Raw genomic sequence first — 18,561 nt, 5'->3', positions numbered from 1 at the left:
AGCCTTGCGGACCCAGTGGGAGTCTCCATCAGTGGCTCCTCCCGTAATCATGTTGATGTGGCCTCGAGGAGCGTTATTGCAGTAATCTTCTGAAGCTTCCTCTTGTCGAGGGACTTGGACATTGCGGGGTGCGTCTCGTCGAGGCGGAGGAGTTGACTGCCTGGGAGAGCGGTCTCGGGCGCGAGCAGTTCACAAGGAAGGAGGCCGCGCCTCCCGATTGTTCCGCCGAGTGGGTGATCTCCGAGGCGTCGGTGCAAGAGGTCCTTGTGCCCGTTGTTCAGCAGCCCGCCGCAGCTCTCGAGTGTACTGGTGGCATTCGTTGGCGGCATGGCTCTGAGATTGATGGTAAGCGAAGAAGCGCGGCAACCATCGACAACCTCCTGAGGCCTGATCCGGCTGGCTTGCCACGGCGTGGATGGCACGGTGATTGGATTCGGCGGGTGCGGCCTGATGATCCGTATCGGGCCTCTGTTGTAATTGAGGAAGAGGTCTTCGATCGACTCGGGCGGCAGCAGTAGGGTTCTGGCTGGGGCCGCTCTGTTGATTAGAGTCGATTTCTTTGCGCTGGGAGGATTGAGCTTCCTCCACATGGAAGTATTTGATAGCCCTACTCAAGAGGATGTCAAAATTTATGGGAGGCTTCTTGATCAGGGATCGAAAAAGTCTCCTTCTATCAAGCCTTGAGAGAAAGCGCTCACGAGGACCTCCGAGGTGGCGTCGGGCACCTCCTGTGCAACCTGATTGAAGCGACGTACGTAATCCTTCAATGGTTCCCGAGACCTCTGCTTAGTGGAGAAGAGGTCTGTTGCGATTTTGCGGTACGTGCGGCTGGTGGCGAAATGCCTCAAGAATGAGTCCTTGAAGTCGGCAAAGGAGCTGATGGAAGCCGGGGGTAACCGACTGAACCATCGGAGCGCCGCTCCGAACAGGGTTGTTGAGAAGACTCTGCACCTGATGGCGTCGGTGTACTGGTGAAGCGATGCCGCATTTTCAAACCTCCCTATATGATCTTCTGGGTCGGTAGATCCCGTGTAATCAGTAAATTACGGAGTCCGAAAGTGCCGGGGTAGCTTCTCATCTAGGATTCGACGTGTGAAGGGAGAGCGGTTCGTTCCACTTCTTTCCCCCGTTTCAGGACCTTTCCCTCGGGCAGGATCTCAGACCGGGGCTTGATCAGCAGCGGACTCCATGGAGGCATCGTAGTAATCAGCCTCTGGCATGGGTCTAACAGAAGGTGCCCGTGGAGTTTCCACGGGCGCAAACAGGCGGCGGGCCAGAGCTGGAGGGGCTTCAACCGGTCTTGTGGAGATCAAGGATGGAGGAGCGGGACCTCCAGGTTGTTGTCTTGACAGGGCGTAGAATGCTGCGGCCACGGCCTGGTCAAAATCTTCTTGGGTCATGGCGAGGAGGTGAGGTTGCTGCGGGGGTTGCTGCGAATCATCTGTCGGTATGTCTCAAACCAGGACTTTTGATGTTCCCACAGACGGCGTCAAAATATGTTCCTGTTGAGATCCGCTTCTGGGTGATCAGCTTCTCCTTCAGCACCCCATTTGAGCTAGCTTGAGCGGAGACGAAGGTGGAAAGCTCCTGGGTCCTGCGACACAAGGAACGTGAGTTGGAAGGCTATGGGTCGCCCCGGCGCGATGCTTAAGTTAGCCTCTGTGGAAGGGGAGGAAAGTGATAGTGAAAAGAGAGTGTGTGAGATTGCATACCTCCCTCAGTGCGAGGCTAACCTTTTTATATAAATCGAAGACGTTATGTCATATCATAGATATGACTGAAGTCCCATCACCGTTATGAATGTGGCAGTACGCAGAGTATAGTCAGCGTATATGCCCCATCACTGACATGTATTAAAGAGGGGGGTCATGTCACGCAAGCGCCTTACCATGATGAGTTGCAGGGGCGGCAGGAGAACATTCATAACCACGTGATGAGGGAGTAGTCTTTGGAAAAGGAGAAGCCCGTATAGAGCCGGATCGGATAGGTAAGGCTGGCGGGCCATATATCCGAATGAATCGATTCGGCTCGGGGTCGAGGTGCCGGGGTGGAACGTTAAGGCTGGCGGGCCTTATGTCCGAACGGATCGATTCGACTCGGGGCCGATGTACCGGGATGGAACGATAAGGCTGGCGGGCCTTATGTCCGAACAGATTGATTCGGCTTGGTGGGCCTGACTTAATCGGTGCGGTAGGCTACTTTTAGACTCGACTAACCGTGATCGTTCCTTTATGCCCATAACAGGTAGCCTTCTGCATCATTCCAATTTTGTCTACTATCCTAATTTTACTCGACCTTTGTCTAAGCCCATGAGGGTATCACTATTAACACCCTCCACTCTGCATTTTATTTTGGTCATCATACACTAAACATGACCATGTTCTCTATTAATGCATTAACTTCCCATGATAATAACCTCTGTAAGATCATTGTCGACTACATATTATCCATTGTCACTAGGGGTCATGCCAAAGTGAAGCTTACCCATTTGTTTTTTATGTATTCCAATAGCGTTTAGATATAGACATTGCCCTTTAGACATTTAGTTGCATTACCCATTATTCCACACCACAACATGGTGGTAAAATGCATGTCATTTTGTCATCTCATCTCAAAGTTCTTAGGGTTTATAGGCATAGATATGTCAGGGGAAACTTATAAGAGCATCCACAACGCTCGTGGCGTTATAACGCCTTTAACAGGGATCTACTAGGGTCCACTGCCACGTGGTCGACAGTGGTGGTGGTCGACCACCACTTAGGTGGAGTTCGCGACGAACACGTTAACATTAAAAAAAATAAAAAAAAATATGGGCCCACAGATTAACGCGTTCAGAACTCTGAACGCGTTCAATATATCACTCCTCCACGTCGCTCTCTCGCTCCTCCACGTACGTTATTAACGCGTGATGAACGCTGCGTTGCAGATGCCCTAACCCTTTCTAATGCTTATGATCCTATAGGAATGATATAATTTTCAAACTCAAGCTCAGTCAGGGCCCTACTCTTTTATCAAGAGAACAATTTCCTCCTAAAAGTACCATTATTTGAATGAAAAGATTATAAAATTATAGTTTCATTATTTATATATATTTTTATAATTCTTTTTTCTTATATTTCATGCAAATAATTAGATCCTTAATAAAAAAAAACAATACAAGCTTGCGAATATTAATTTATAAAAAAACATATAATATAATTTTCTTCTACAGTCTAAAATATCGCAAACATTTAAGGAAAACCAGATTCATTTGCTGTAATAGTGATTAAATGAACTGAGGGCGGACAGGATTATGACTTGTATTTATCTTACAGCAATCTATCCTTGCATCTGTTTTTTTTTCAGGAAAATCCAGTCCACATAGCTAAAATCCTTGGTACTTATTTTGCACATGACAAGGTTCAAAATCCAAAGAATTAGATGACAGAAATATGAAATACAAAAAAATAGCAAATTTGAATTCCATGAGCATACACAATGTGCACCCTTGCATATACAATGGAAATATACAGCTTTAATAATTAATTTCTTTGCATTTCATATATTAATTTACGATTAATAAATTCTTCCATTATTCTACTAAAAAGGTGACATTAAAAAACTTAAGACGATTAGCTTACCTCGGAAACCATTTGCTGAGTTTTGATGGTAGCTTAAAAAATACTACAATAGTAGAGATGGGAGAACTTCACTCAAAAATTTAATTAACACGCAGCTGATCTTGCACATTCTTACAATTATTTGGCAAGAGCACCCTATCTCGTTAACCAACAAATTTAAATATAAGGAAAACACATACTGATCAAGATGCCAAGCATGAAGAAAATTGTCTTGGCTACTGGCCTTCCATAATCAAACATTACTTCTTCCCACCCCCAGATACATTGAACTTGAAGAAAATTATGTCCCCATCCATAACAACATAGGTCTTTCCTTCCTGCCTATATTTGCCAGCAGCCTGAAATGAATTAAGAAAAAAGTTTGACATAGTACACACACGTAAAGACATTTCTCGTTAGTGCAGATAATAATTTTCCATAGTAACTACACTATGTCCATCAGAAAGCAATAATTAAGGTGATGTGAATGCAATAAACTGCAGGATATGTTTTGTACCTTAACTGCTGCTTCGCTTCCAAGTTCCTTAAGATCCTCAAACTTCATAACCTGAATATAGAATAGTGGACTAGTAAACAAAATGGATAAAAACAGAAACTGGCTTGGGAAAAGAATTAGTATGATAAGAACATACCTCAGCACAAATAAAACCTCTTTCAAAATCTGAGTGAATAGCACCTGCTGCTTGAGGGGCTTTTGTCTGCCGTCTGATCTGCCAACACTTCACCTGTGTAATTGTCAAGTATCCATCATACGTAAGTAAATATTTCGTGTATTGTTTAATTGATCTTTGTCCAACAGCAATCTACTAGCCAGGACTACTATACCTCATCAGGCCCAGCTGTGAAAAAGTAAATGAGATTGATTGCAGCAAAACCAGTCTTTATGATTTTTGGTAAGGCACTGTAAAAGAGCAATTAAAAAGTATTTAAAAAGTATATAGCAACATCTGTTTCATGGTGGTGTCTTATGCATGTATCCAGTGAGAGAAATTGCAATGAGAGACCTTGGGGAATAGGAATACATGAGCACAAAAATCATGAGGTCAACAACTTCGTACAACTCTTGAGAAGAAAGTAAATGTTATAAGAAATTGCCCATGTTATTAAATAAAACCTCAAAAATCAAAAACTCTACAGTGACAATTTGAGATGTTAATTCCCATTGAGAACATTTTTGGATACTTCAAAGAAATAAAATGAAGTAAAAGAAAAAAGCATGTAGCCAATGGCCATGATAAATATCAGATATTACAGAAAAAACAAACCAGATGTGGTTTGTCACATACCAGGACCTTCACAAATCAAAAACATGTTTTAAAGCCACCCACATGTAAGTAATAAGGCTGAATGCCCACAGACATTTGTAGATGACAAACATAAAGAAACAAGTATTCTAAATTTTCTTAAGTTTTTTTAATAATGTATATGCATACCAAAATCAATTGTTACAAGGAAAACACATTCATTGCATTTGATATTCTCAGTAATAACTCAATACAAACTACAAAATCATGATTGCATACACAGTAGAAGTAGTGAGAGTGAGACCATTAGACTAAAGGTAAAGCAACATCCAGCCACTTCTTCAGAATCTCATTAAAAAATTTCCATAATACGTCAATATTCACTTTAAAAGATATGCAAAATGCAGAGTAACTGACCTTTGTAATTTGTTTTCCTCGCAGTATTTAGCAGCCTCATCCTCTGGCATATCTGCTAAATTCTTTTCCAAGATGCAGCTGAAGGGGATAATAGGCTCACCACCATGCTCCTGAACCCTGAACAATTTGAAATGAAAACTTATAATAGCTTGATTAAAAAGTATGACTTTTTTCAGAAATGCAATATGCAATACGCATGTCACATGGTAAGTTGTCAATTGCACATTGAACTTCTGGCAATATATCCCTAAAGAAGAAGAAGAAGGTTTGAACTTATGATTTTTGAGTCATATACCAAAAATGTACCCTAGCAAGTTCATCAGGCAAGCCGATGAGACGAATGAAGTGAAGGCAAATCAAAAAATACAGCTACAGAAAGGATATTAGGTGTTCTAAAATTATGAGATCTACCAAGCATGTATCTTTGGCAAGAACTTGTTCTTCTTCCTTTGGTAGTCCTTCTCATTCATGTTGACCTGCAATTTGATGAATATGGAACAATTAGCTGAGAGTTAAAAGATGATGGACATGAATATTGTGCTATTAAATTCTTGTAGATGTACCAGTAGTTGGTATCTTTAGAAGAGCTCAAAGGATTATTCATGAACTCTGGTGTCTATATTACACTAGTTCAGTCTATAGGGAGGGAATACCTTGAATTCTTGCATATAGAATTACGAAAGGAATTTTAACACATCAAAAGATTAAAATCTAGGGACCTAAGTGCGAACACTAGAATCTACTTGTAAATATAGTCTAAAATACAAGGTGTGATATAAAGTGTAATTTTTACATTAACACAAAAAAAAGGTAAAGGAGGCTAGGGGGAAGATTGAACTCAAATAATTAACTCATTCACTTAGCATCATGTGCATTGTGATATTTCTTTGCCTTCAAGTAGAATTCAGTTTACCAGTTTTGCTTTGGTAGCTCTAAGTAAATTTATCGGTTTTGCTTTGTTATGGGTTTGAACTTATAGACACCATTAAAACCAAACCAAAGGGTTAAGGCATTTTATTTTTACAGTATACATACAACAACAACAATAACAAAGTACTTATCCCACTAAATGAGATTGACTATAGGAATCCTCCTACATCATTGGGCTTTGATCCTCTATTTTATCATCTATATTTAAATGAATTTTATAATATTTTATCGTTGCTAATCAAATCGTTTTTGGTCTCCCTCTTCCTTAATTAATGTGTATTTGTCATGGTCTTACATCACCAAATATGTCAATACCATCTTAAATGCATCTCTCAAAGTTTTCCCTCAATAAGCTCAATCCTAACTTTTTCTCTAATATTCTCATTTCATATCATGTTCATCCTTATATGTCCACACATCTACTATAACATTCTCATCTCTATGACTCTCATCTTCTACTCATGTGCAAAATTCACAACCTAACATTCAACTTCATATAACACAAGAGGTCTAACTGCAATCTTATAAGACTTCCCTTTAACCTTTAGAGGTACCTTACAATTACAAAGAACAACTGATACCCTTCTTCATTTGAACTATCCTATTTATATCCTATATAAAACTCTATCAACCCCTCCATCATTTTGCAAGAACGAACCTAGATACTTAAAGCTCTCAGTTACAAATAACTCGTCATCTCATATCTTAACAATAATCTTGCTACTTTTACTACTACTAAAATTTCAAATATTCTTTACTCTACTAAGCTTAAAATATTTTACTTCCAGTGCTTATTGTCAAGATTCAAGCTTAACATGTACTTATTTACGTGACTAATTGACCAAAAGAATGTCATCTGCAAACATGCACTATGGTAACGCTTCTTGAATGTATCTAGTGAGTTTACCATGACTAGTATAAAAAGATATGGACTTAAAATTGATCCTTGATGCAATCCTATTTTATAAGTACTTTGATTAATCCACCTGGAATCTTCATTTTTGTCATTATAACCTCATATATATTTTTAATTATTTCAATATAAACTACGCTAATACCTTTCTTTTCGAAAATTCTCCACATAATTTCCCTCGAGACTCTATCATAAGCTTTTTTTAAGGTCAATGAAAATCATATGTTAGTCTCTTTTTTTTCCCAATACTTTTCAATCAGTTATTTTAGAAGATGTGTAACTTCTATCATCTACCTTTCTCCTTAATCGTTTTTTCTATCACTCTTTCTTGAAATTTTATAGTTTGCATAATTTTATACGTCCCCTTTGTTTTTATATAGAGGATTATAGTAGTTACCCTCCACTAATAGGTATTTTCTTTATCAAGTTGAGTAACTTCACAAGTCATTCCATACCCTATGAAATATCCTTAATCAGCCTCCTAGCTAGATGCTAATGTTGAAGCTTCTTCCAATGGCATAAACAGACTTACATAGATCAACACGCGTCAAAGGGCGGAGTAGATGTCCAATAAAATCCCTTCGATGCTTTAGTTTCCGATAGTGAAAGCTTGAGAGAGAAGCAAAATGCTAGAGAGGGAGACATATGGAGAATAAGGTCCCGAACCTTTACCACCCCTTGCTTTACCCTTTTTATATGACCAAAGTAGAGTGCCCTATGGTTGTCAAGCCCAGGGATTATAAGTCATATTAGTATGGACTCTGAAGAGACTCTAACTAGTACGGACAATAAGGGGGCTCTGATCAGTAATAATCGAGTATGTCCCCACCGCACCTGCCACAATCTCGTCTTGTAGGAGTATGGCCAAACCATGCTCTGCACAGACCGATCTAGCAGTTTGGAGCTCTAATTAGTATGGCTAATGGCATTCTAAGGGATCTCGACCCATCATAAAGGGTCTGAGGAAGCCTAATGCTCAGGGGCAACTGTGCACGGAGCTCAAAAGGGTGCCTTGCATGTTAAGCTTGGGCATCGCCCCAAGTCGTCTTGTGAGCTCAGCCGAGTCATGGTGTTCTGGTTATCAAGCACAGGGATGTTAAACAAGCGCTCAGGCTAATGAGATGGGTGTTCGGGCTGCAAGCAACGAGGTGCTAAGGCTAGTGCTCGTAATATCGAACAATAGGATCATCATGGCAGGAGATGTGTTAACACCATGTGTCAGGGTTGCCAACGTAGGGACTAATGCTATGTTTATTCGCTGAGGTGGAGCTGAGCTATGTAGATTGGACATACATATTGGATCGTTGTGATCACTATAGGGGAGTGGGTGAATAGCAATTCGCTTCGCTTGTTGTGTGCTAGTTTGTAATTTGTTAGTGCAACAAAAAATAAATGAAACAAATACAAAATAAGACACAAGCACACAACACCGCGATTTTATATGATTCGGGAACCCTATTTCCTACTCCACGGTCTAGAGTTCTTACAATAGCACCACTATTCTTTCTCCTGTCGGACACTTTCGAAAGTAGAGAAATCTCTTAAAATTACATGGTCTTACAAGCAATATGAGCGAGAATACAAAATTATAATAGAAATAAAAACAATGCAAATAAAATAACTTTACAACAATGAATCTATTCTTTGCTCGCTTTGTAGTTAATTTGGATTACTCCCTGAAGGTCTAGAATGCAACAACACTCTCCCACGAACCTTCCAAGAATCTATATAGAATTCTCCACAAAATCCTCTTTTATAGGGTTGTTGTTTGTAACTGAAATTTGCCTATCAATCGACTACTTACTCTTCTACAGTTGATTATTCTGTTGCAATTCAAACACTACTCTACTCAACGGCTCCTTCCAGCTCAACATCTAAGACATCAATCGACTACTTTGCACTTCACTAGTCGACTGATAGTCAACTATCGTAATTGACTTTGAAACCTTCTATGATGTTTCACAGCTAAACAATCGAGTTCATCAATCGACTGGTATCGTAGCAATCTACTATCAATACGCCAAACATGATCAAAGATCGAATTTGTGATTTTGGGTTCATCGGGAGATTAGTATTCCTATATCAGTCAATCGCAAAATGTTCTGTCCGATTTCGTTTCGAGCTGAAAACACTTTTTATAACTGAGGCTGAAAACATTATTCATAGTAATCAATTGATACTGCCCATGTAGTTGACTGATGCCACTCACAATGCTGAAAATATTGTTCACACTGAATTCCCTTTATGTCAGAAGATTCTTATGTATTTAGGACTTCCTCGTATAATTAGTAGTATATGTCAACCTCAACTTATTAGGATTTCATCCTTACTAGTATCGAGTTAACCTCAACCTACTAGAACTTTTCTTGCCTATAGACTCCTCGTCTTCAAAATTTCACTCATTGTCAAACATCCAGTCCTCCTTGATTTGTTTGGACTTCACCTCTCGTACCTAACATTCGATCATTTATGACTTGTTAGACCTTCACCTCTCATGCTTAACACCTAATCTTCCATGACATGTTAGAACTTCACTCATTGCCAAATAGTCAATCAGTTGTGACTCACTTAGACTTTACTTTTGTCAACTCCTTATCGAACTTCCAATATCAAATGTCCAATCAATTACAACTCACTTGAACTTCTCCACTGTCAAGTATCCAATCAACCTTAACCTACTTAACATCTTTCCCTTATCAACTTTCTATTAGACTTTCAATTATCAAATGTCCAATTAAACATAACCCACTTGGACTTCTCCACTGTCATATATCTTATCAATCTTGACCAACTTGACATCTCACTCAACTATCAACATATTGATTAAACATCGAAACTTAATTCGAATTTGGTTAATCTTGACCAGAAGTCGATTACACTAACACTAAAGAGTTAGAAGGAGATACCTGAGATATCACAAGTCCCCCTTTTAAAACGAGTTGAAGAGTGGGCTTGACTTAGGGAGCTCAAGATGTCATCCTACGTACGAAGATAGTGCACCACCCCTAGCAGAGTGCTTAGGGCACTCAGGTGCCAAGCCGCATGAGTATTCTTAGAGGGTCAAGCGACTCAGGTGCTCAGGCTACCCAGCTATAAGAGCGACTTCAAAGGTCGATTACACCAACAATACAGACCTGAAAGAAGATATCCAACATATCACAAGTACCCCTTTTAAAATGAGCTAAAAAGAGGAATCAAATGAAACCTGACTTAGGGAGCTCAAGATGTCATCCTATGAACGAAGATCGAGCACCGCCCCTAGCAAAGTGCTTAAGGCACTCAAGTGTCATGTCGCATGAGTATTCTTAGAGGGTCAAGCGAGGAGGTGCTGAGACTGCCAAACTATAAGAGTGACTTAAGAGGCTAAGTCAGAGAGGTCAAGTTGCATGGTGCTCAAGTCGCTGAGCTGGAAGGAGTGCGAGATGTCAAGGACTCGAGCGACTTAGGATGTAGCATAATGGGAGTAACTCAGGAGTCTGAGTTGAGTTGGGAGCTGAGCGAGGTGCTTAGGCTACCGAGTTATAAGAGAAACTCAGGATGTCAAGTTAAGAAGGACGAGTCGGGGAGGTGCTCAGGTCATTGAGTTTGAGAAGCACTCAAGATGTCGAGGACTCGAGCGACTAGGGATGTCACACAGTGGGAGTGACTCTTAGAGTCTGAGCCAAGTTGAGAGCTGGATAAGAACCATGTAGACAGAATGTGCTAGCGTGAACTAGGGTCGAGTAGGCTAATCTTGCTGACCTAGAAGGGAATCATTGTCCTTGGATATCACAAGTCCCCCTTCAAGTCGAGTGGAGGAGATGAAGTGTGAGACTCAATTAGAGTGCTCAAGTCAGATGGCATAGAAGTATCCACGAGATCAAGATTGAGTTGGAGGCTGAGGGGAAGCCGAGGTTATAGAAGCAGTGCAAGGGGCTTCAATTAATGTCCTTTGTCAGGCCTTTGTGCTCAAGTAGAATTCGTAATATATGAACATGTAATGAACTTGATTTTGATAAAAGAGGCATATGTGTTAACATATAACAATCTTGACCAACATAAAGGAGTCAACCCCGCCATGGGCTAGAGGAAAGAGCTCGATCCTGAGAATTTAGGTGAAACTCCAAGGCTTGGGAGAATATAAGAGCCTAGTCTTCTATCATCCTCTCTTTGACTTATGATCTATTTGAGTTGCAAGATCGAGCCTGATCTTCTATTGTTCTCTCTTTGACTTTGTCGATCTATCCGAGTTGTGGGATGGAGTCTAGTCTTCTATTATCCTCTCCTAACCTCATTGATCTATCCGAGTCATGAAAGAGTTTGATTTTCTATTATCCTCTCCTTAACTTCGTCAATTTGTCCGAGTCACGAGATCGAGCTTCATTTCCTATTATCCTCTCCCCGACTTCGTTGAGCTATCCGAGTCACGAGATCGAGCTTGGTCTCCTATTATCTTCTCCCTAACTTCGTTGATCTATTCGAGTCGCAAAATCAAGCCTAGTCTTCTATTATCCTCTCCTTGATTTCATCCTTCTATCCAAGTCAGGGGATTAAGTCTTGTCTTCTATCATCCTCTCCCCAACTTCATTAATCTATACAAATCATGTGATTAAACTTGGTCTTTTATTAACTTCTCCCATACTTTGTCGATTCATCTGAGTCACAGGATCAGCTCGATCTTCTATTATACTCTACTATTATTCTCTCCATGACTCTGTTGGATCATGCGAGTCATGGGATCAAGTTATAAGGGTTTTTTACTTTCTATATTCTCTCTCCTTAACCACATGGCATTGGAGTCAATTGTTGAATCTCTCGTAGGCCTTATCTTTCCCCCTTAGCCTTATTAGGCTGGGGGGTCGACTTCTTCACATGAGGTTTGGTTTTATTAAATTAATTATAAATATAATTATTGTCTTCGTCAAATAGGTGCCTCGCATATTCATTTGAACTCACATTCCAAAATCTACTCGGGCTCTAAGGCTTCTACACTATGCTTACAACTCGACATTGGCTCCCAGCTTAACTTGCACCAGCTCTAGTCCAGCTCGACCTTTCTTCCCTCCCGACTCCTCTATTGGCCCCTCTAGCCCTTCCACCTTCGCCATTAAAAAAAATTTTCCTTCAATAATTCAATCCAGCTACTTGAGCCCACTTCAGCATTCTAGTAACCAAAACACCCTAATCGAGTCTCGTACAGCTCGGCTCTACTTGAAGGGGGACTAATGATACTATTGATATTGACACCCCTCTAGATCAGCAAGATATGCCTACATGGCCCTACTCTAGATCAAATTAGACTCCCAAATTTCTCATGCAACTTCTCTTTTTGAGTCCTTCCTACAACTCAGACTCCAAGCACCATGGGTAACTCAATTTCCCGAAATCCTAATGTGACTCGGCTTCCCGAGTTCTCCATGCAATTCGGCCTCCAAAAAGCCTCGTGCAATTCGGTACCCAAGTCCCCTATCTAACTCTCCCCTCCTTTGCACTCTAAGCTCCCTACGCCTAGTTTCTCAAGTCCTCCATTCTCCTAGTAGCTAAGTACTTGCATGTCATAATTGGGCATGGCCCCACACAACCTCACAACCCAAAATACCCAAGGCCTAATAACTGTAAGGTTAGGTTTTGGGAGCAATGATCCTCTATAAATATTAAAGCAACGATGGTACGAAGATCTAACCTCTAGTATTTAACCCTAATCTCTCTCTACTACTTTCTTTTCTATTACTATTTTATAGTCATGCTAGCATGATGACTTAAGCATCGAGGAGCCTTGCAAAATATCTCTAGCGCCCTCTAGCGTGTGCTTTCTTATCTAAACAAGGAGTCCACTTCAACATGCAGCATGGTGATAATTTTTCATCACATTACCTTGCTTCTCTAGGCACTTCGATACCTCTTCGATAAAAATTTAAATTTTATACTCCTCTAACCTACTTAAATTTTCTAAGCTATATTAATCACTTAAACCTTCATTAAAAAGTTAATCAAAATACTTCCATTGTTCTTTTATTTTCTCATCCTTCACTAATACCCAATTGGATTTATTTTTAATATATTTTATTTGGTTAAGATCCCTTGTTTTCCTCTCTCGCTTTAACCATCTTATAAATGTCTCTTCCCCCTTCGTTTATTTTAAGTTGTCAATACAAACGTTCGAAAATTTCATTCTTAACTTCACGCACTACTTTCTTCGCCACTTTCTTCGCTACTGTATATTTTATTTTCATTAATTTTCTCTTGTACTTCCTCGTTCCACCACTAAAATTTTTTATTTAGTGGTGTTTGTCCTCTTGATTCACCGAATAGGCACTTAGCCACCATTTTCAAATTTGATATCATCTTATCTCAAATTGTATTCGTGTTGTTATGTATTTTTCCTAATACTTGTACTCTCACTCTCTCATAAAAGATACTTTATTTTCAATCCTTTAGCTTCACCACTAATACAATGCTGGAAGCACATACCTAGCACCACTAACCTACATTATGTGGTTAAGTTTTATCCATAGCTAACATAACAAAGTCAATTTGTGATTTATTATTCTTATTTTTGAACATAACTACATGTTTTTATCTCTTCTTAGAAAACATATTAGCTATCATATACTATCATGAAATCTATATAATATAATTTTCCCTTCTTTATTCCTTATTCCAAAATCACAACCTTATGCACTCCATTATATTCTTCACTTCTTATTTTACATGCCTATTTAGATCTCCTGTTAAAATCATCTCGTTTATCAAAAAAATTTATATTACCTCATCTAGGTCTTTCCAAAACTTATGTTTGGTGTCTTCTTCTAATCTACTTAAGGTGCATGTATATTAATTACAATATATATAATAATGTATATATAGATAAATTAGTATGTTAGTTATTATGGTTTGTTATTCTTAAGTTTATTAATCAACATTAACCTTGAATTGTAATAATTTTTATAATTAATCTCAATAGGTTCTTGTTCAAAAACAAATCTTTTATTAATTTTGGTTAATTTATTCTTATTTAAATTTATGGTTTCCGATTGAACTCAACTAAAACAAAATTGGAAATTTTGGTTTAGTTTGACCCTTATATGCTAGTGTCAATTTCAACTGGTGCCCTCTACCGCCTCCCTTCCTCATGCCTGACAGCCCTCCACAGCATGGGCTTGCAATTATTAAGCAATTTGCAATTCATTACCTTTAGACAACTCAACCTTTGTCAATCATGATTATTAAGCAATTTGCATTCATTACCTTTAGACAACTCAACCTTTGCTCAATTCTATTAGTAGAGAAGTGTCAATCTCTACTAATTTTGGCATTAAATGGTGAACCTTTGAGAGATCCACTCAATTCAAAATGTTGGATTTTTTTTCATCTAACACTTAATTGCTTCCTACCACTAGCCCTTTAAACCTTTCTAGCTCTATGTCAATTGCCATGAAGAAACTAAAAGGACTATCTTTTTAGGAGAACAACAATTTAAGTTAGGTTCATAAGCCAAGATCAATGGGACCATCTTAACCACCAATTACTAGATATTCCTAAGCTTAGTAGAGCCTCTTGGAAGTGTATTGATGTAGAATTACTTAACCTTACTCTTAGAATCTTTTGAGCACTTGATCGCTTTGAACACAAGGGAAAGGGAAAGAAAGAATGTTTTCATGCTAACTTGTTCCTAAAAGCACTCCAAAAGGTTATATAAGAAATAGATGCATTCCATCCACCTTCAGTCAACTAAAAAATGCACCCAGTTGCCTGAATACTAAATGTGACTATTAGACAACAATAACTAGCCCAATGGATCAAGCCTCCAATCAACTAAAATGTCATCTAGTTGATTGTTGCTCAAACAAAAAGATTGTTCGCACAAAACTTGCATTTAGTCAATTAACATGTTTAATAATCCCACCTTCATTTGGCTTACAACCATTGCAAGTTTACGTAACAGATCAAGGTATAGCTATCAACAAACTACGACTTAGGGCATCAATCCCTCAATCATAGACTTCATAACCAAGCTATAGGTAGGTCACCCCTAATTGGCTAAACACATGATCACAAGATGCCACCCAGAAGCACAAACCAAATTTTAGAAATCTCTCATGGTTCACTCCATACCATTGGACCAACATTCCATGCAATTAAGTTTTCTAAGCTCCTTTAAAGCTCCATTTAATGTTCTTCCATCAAGTTAAGAATCTCCATGAGTTCCATGTATACTATCTAAGTCTCTACCAAGGTTTAAAATTTCGACGCTTGTCAAGGTTTCAATCCCGGACCAAAACGATACGATTTCGGTATCGTATCATGTCGTGCCAATATAGTTTCGATATTTTTTAAATTTTAAATATAAATATATATTAATTTTATTAATATTTGATTATTAAATATGTTTTATATGTTGAAATGTTGAATTTATATTTTAATATTTTCTCATAAGATAATGCTTATTAAATTGTTATAAAAATTATTTTTAAAAAATTAATTTTTAAAATTCAAATTTAAATTTAAAATTGTAAAATCATTTGAAAGGTTAAAAATAATTATAAAATTATTTGAAAATCTTAAATTATTTTTTGAATGTATTTGTAAAATTTTAATTTTAAAAAATTTATTTGAAATGTTTAAGAATTATATTTTTTAAATTTTTAGATTATTTTAGATTTATATTTAATTTTAAAATTATTTTTTAAAAATAAATTATTTTTTAAAAATAAATTATTTTATAAAATATTTATTAATTTTTTAAAATTTTGAAATAATTTTTAATATTTTAGTTTATGTTTTAAAAAATACATATTTAAAAAAAATTAACTAAACAAAAAAAATCGTGGCGGTAATAGCTCGTGCAGGTTGTCGTGACATCGCAGTCCTTGTGAAGTGTTTAAGAAATATATAAAATTTTAATTAGAATTTAAAATAAATTTTTATATATTTTAATGGGATGATTAAAATTTTAGGAAATGTGTTTGATTATTTATTTAGATCAGGGGTTGATTGGATTCATTAAAAAATAATAATAAATAAATAAAAATTTATTAAGATTTAAATAAAATATATAATTAATTAGATAATTTTATTAGGATTTAATTAAACCTTTAATTTAGTTAATCAAAGTTCCATTTTAATTTAAAAAAATCTAATTTTTTCCTGACACGTACGCGACCTCAGCATGCACCGACGCAAGGTCACGCGATCCCGCGACCGTGCTATCGAGGGTCACGCAACCCCTCAGGCGAGGCGGCGTCGTCACTGGGGTCGCGCAACCACTTCGGCACAGTCGCCGAGGTCGCACAACCCCTCTGCATGACCCCTCCTGCGGCTGGGACTAGTGCTGGATCGTATCAGTGCCGGTCGGAGAGCGAAACGAAATGTTTCGCCCGTTCGACCAACTCGGCATGAAATTTTAATCCCTGGTCTCTACACACTTGATGCACATATCAAAAATAAATGATATATTTAATTAAACTATATTACGAATATATCAAAAAATAGTAGTCTAGCCTAACGACAATAAAGGTGTTTCCCCAACAACAATCAACACTTTTTTCCAACTCTTTAGGCTCAAGCTACCCCAACCTAGTTCATATTAAATACACATTTCCTCTCTAACCCTAGCTTGCAACAAATGCCTCCTCATAGTTAAATGTTCTCATATTCAGTGCAAGTACTTTTACTGCACTATTAATAGATTCCTTTAGTCTTTCTACCTAACTTGTTGACAGACACCTCTACCCACGTACTAGTAATATTTACTCAATTCTCTACTTTTATATCAGCTAACTTGCCTATCAACATCATGCCTACCAATGATTCTTTTATATAGGCAAAAAGCATTAGTAGATTTTTGGTACTTTAACCTGTATCAATTTGCTTTGTTCTTAATGTGCCTAATTTCTTTAATATTAATTTGCAATTAGTAATCTTAGTATACTTTAAATTCCTCCATAATATTTACTAGTATCACGTATAAAGAGGCACCAGTCTAGGGATTTATATTGATAATATTGTTAGTATTAATCCTAGAGCCAATTATGAGATTATTGACAAGAAAATTTTTGTATTATATTTCATTAATAAAAGACAAAGTTATGGCTATTATATTTACTTCAGATATGTGTCAAATGAATAAGTATAATAATGTCTTAGGGTAGTAAGTTCTAGTCTACAGCGCATCAATTAGTTGAATTGATAGTGAGAGGTTGTAGACATATACATAGAACACTACTCTTAACTATTTCTAGTCAAGTTTTAATATATAAGAGCAATATTAATGCATTAAGACTAGAATGTAGGTCAACTGATAACTTAATCTCACAAGTCATAGATATAAGATATCAAGTTGACACATGGATATATATTAGAGAATATATACTGAATTGATCTACTATGAAAATGTTTTATGGATCGTTATAAAAGTGTCATAAACATTTTCAGAGTATCATAAATATTCTCATAGTGACTATTAGTATAAATAGTCTTTAGACCAGAAGTCACTACGGTTCCCTACATAAATTGTGTACTTTAATATCGACAAACGTCACCTATAACAAGGTGGACTATAAAGTCGATCACTGGATATACCATAAATTATACGGAGAATGTGAGTGATGTAGATAAGATTTATCCCTTCCATATAACGGAAGTGATATCTATGGACCTCTTGATTAAGTAGGACTACTAAAATACATGGTCATGCTCAAATAAGTTAATATGAGATATTGAGCTCATTTGGTTAAGTGAGTCTACTTAGAGATCAAGAAACACAAAGACTAATAAAAGAATGACACGATCTATGTCTCATGGGTCAATATAGATATCGAGAATAAGACACAAAAAACTTAGATCGGATCTCGACATTCTCATCAATTGGGTAACAATGATTCATTGCTAGATGTCCCTCATTGCTTATGTATCTAAAATTGTTTTAGATACATTATCAACCTTATAAGAACCTATTGGGTCACACACAAAAAACATGTTGATTTAGAGATAGGTATATTTTAGTTTGACTAAAATATGATAGACTCTAAGATTAAAGGGTTAAATCTAATCCGAGTTAGACTGAAATGAATCCAATTATTGGATTATTGGATTGAGTCTAATCCAACAAAGGTGACAACTTGATCAAACATGTATACTACATTCGCAGGGATCTCTGGAGGGATCAAACATGTATCTAAGCTCTCTTTAAATTTACAATTACAGTCATCAACACATTCTTCTTCTTTAAAAGATGATGCCTAAATTACCTCATCTTATAATCTTAAACCTTGCAAACATATTGAATTTGTATTTCCTAAGTGTCTTGCTCTTGCTGCCTTCTCTTAGATCATTCTAATATTTGAGTTTCTAATCAAAATTTGTTCTAAGCTTGATTTCAGGCAATGTTTATAATCTCAAGTCATATAAAATATATTAACTAAAAATAAAAATTTTAATCTAAATATTTAAAAAATTA

The 18,561-nt window shown here is 37.4% G+C and overlaps 1 protein-coding gene across 1 annotated transcript in view; it reads right to left on the bottom strand.

Moving 5' to 3' along the window:
* Positions 1-3,678: 3,678 nt before the first annotated feature.
* Positions 3,679-18,561, bottom strand: part of LOC141826805 (obg-like ATPase 1) — a 42,524-nt gene continuing 27,641 nt past the window's right edge. The window contains exons 7-12 of the mRNA XM_074714106.1: positions 5,693-5,757; positions 5,282-5,398; positions 4,446-4,521; positions 4,253-4,345; positions 4,117-4,167; positions 3,679-3,958 (exon numbers count right to left, since the gene is read on the bottom strand). Of these exons, the coding sequence (XP_074570207.1) occupies positions 3,860-3,958; positions 4,117-4,167; positions 4,253-4,345; positions 4,446-4,521; positions 5,282-5,398; positions 5,693-5,757 (501 nt within the window). The 3' untranslated portion in view covers positions 3,679-3,859. The remainder of the gene's footprint in view (positions 3,959-4,116; positions 4,168-4,252; positions 4,346-4,445; positions 4,522-5,281; positions 5,399-5,692; positions 5,758-18,561) is intronic.

Source organism: Curcuma longa, chromosome 4, assembly GCF_044706935.1.
Source record: "Curcuma longa cultivar G26 ecotype Majalengka, Jawa Barat chromosome 4, ITB_CL_G26_1.1, whole genome shotgun sequence".
Taxonomy (NCBI): Eukaryota; Viridiplantae; Streptophyta; class Magnoliopsida; order Zingiberales; family Zingiberaceae; genus Curcuma; species Curcuma longa.
Note: the sequence above shows the minus strand (reverse complement) of the source record. Positions and strands in the feature narration are given on the sequence as shown.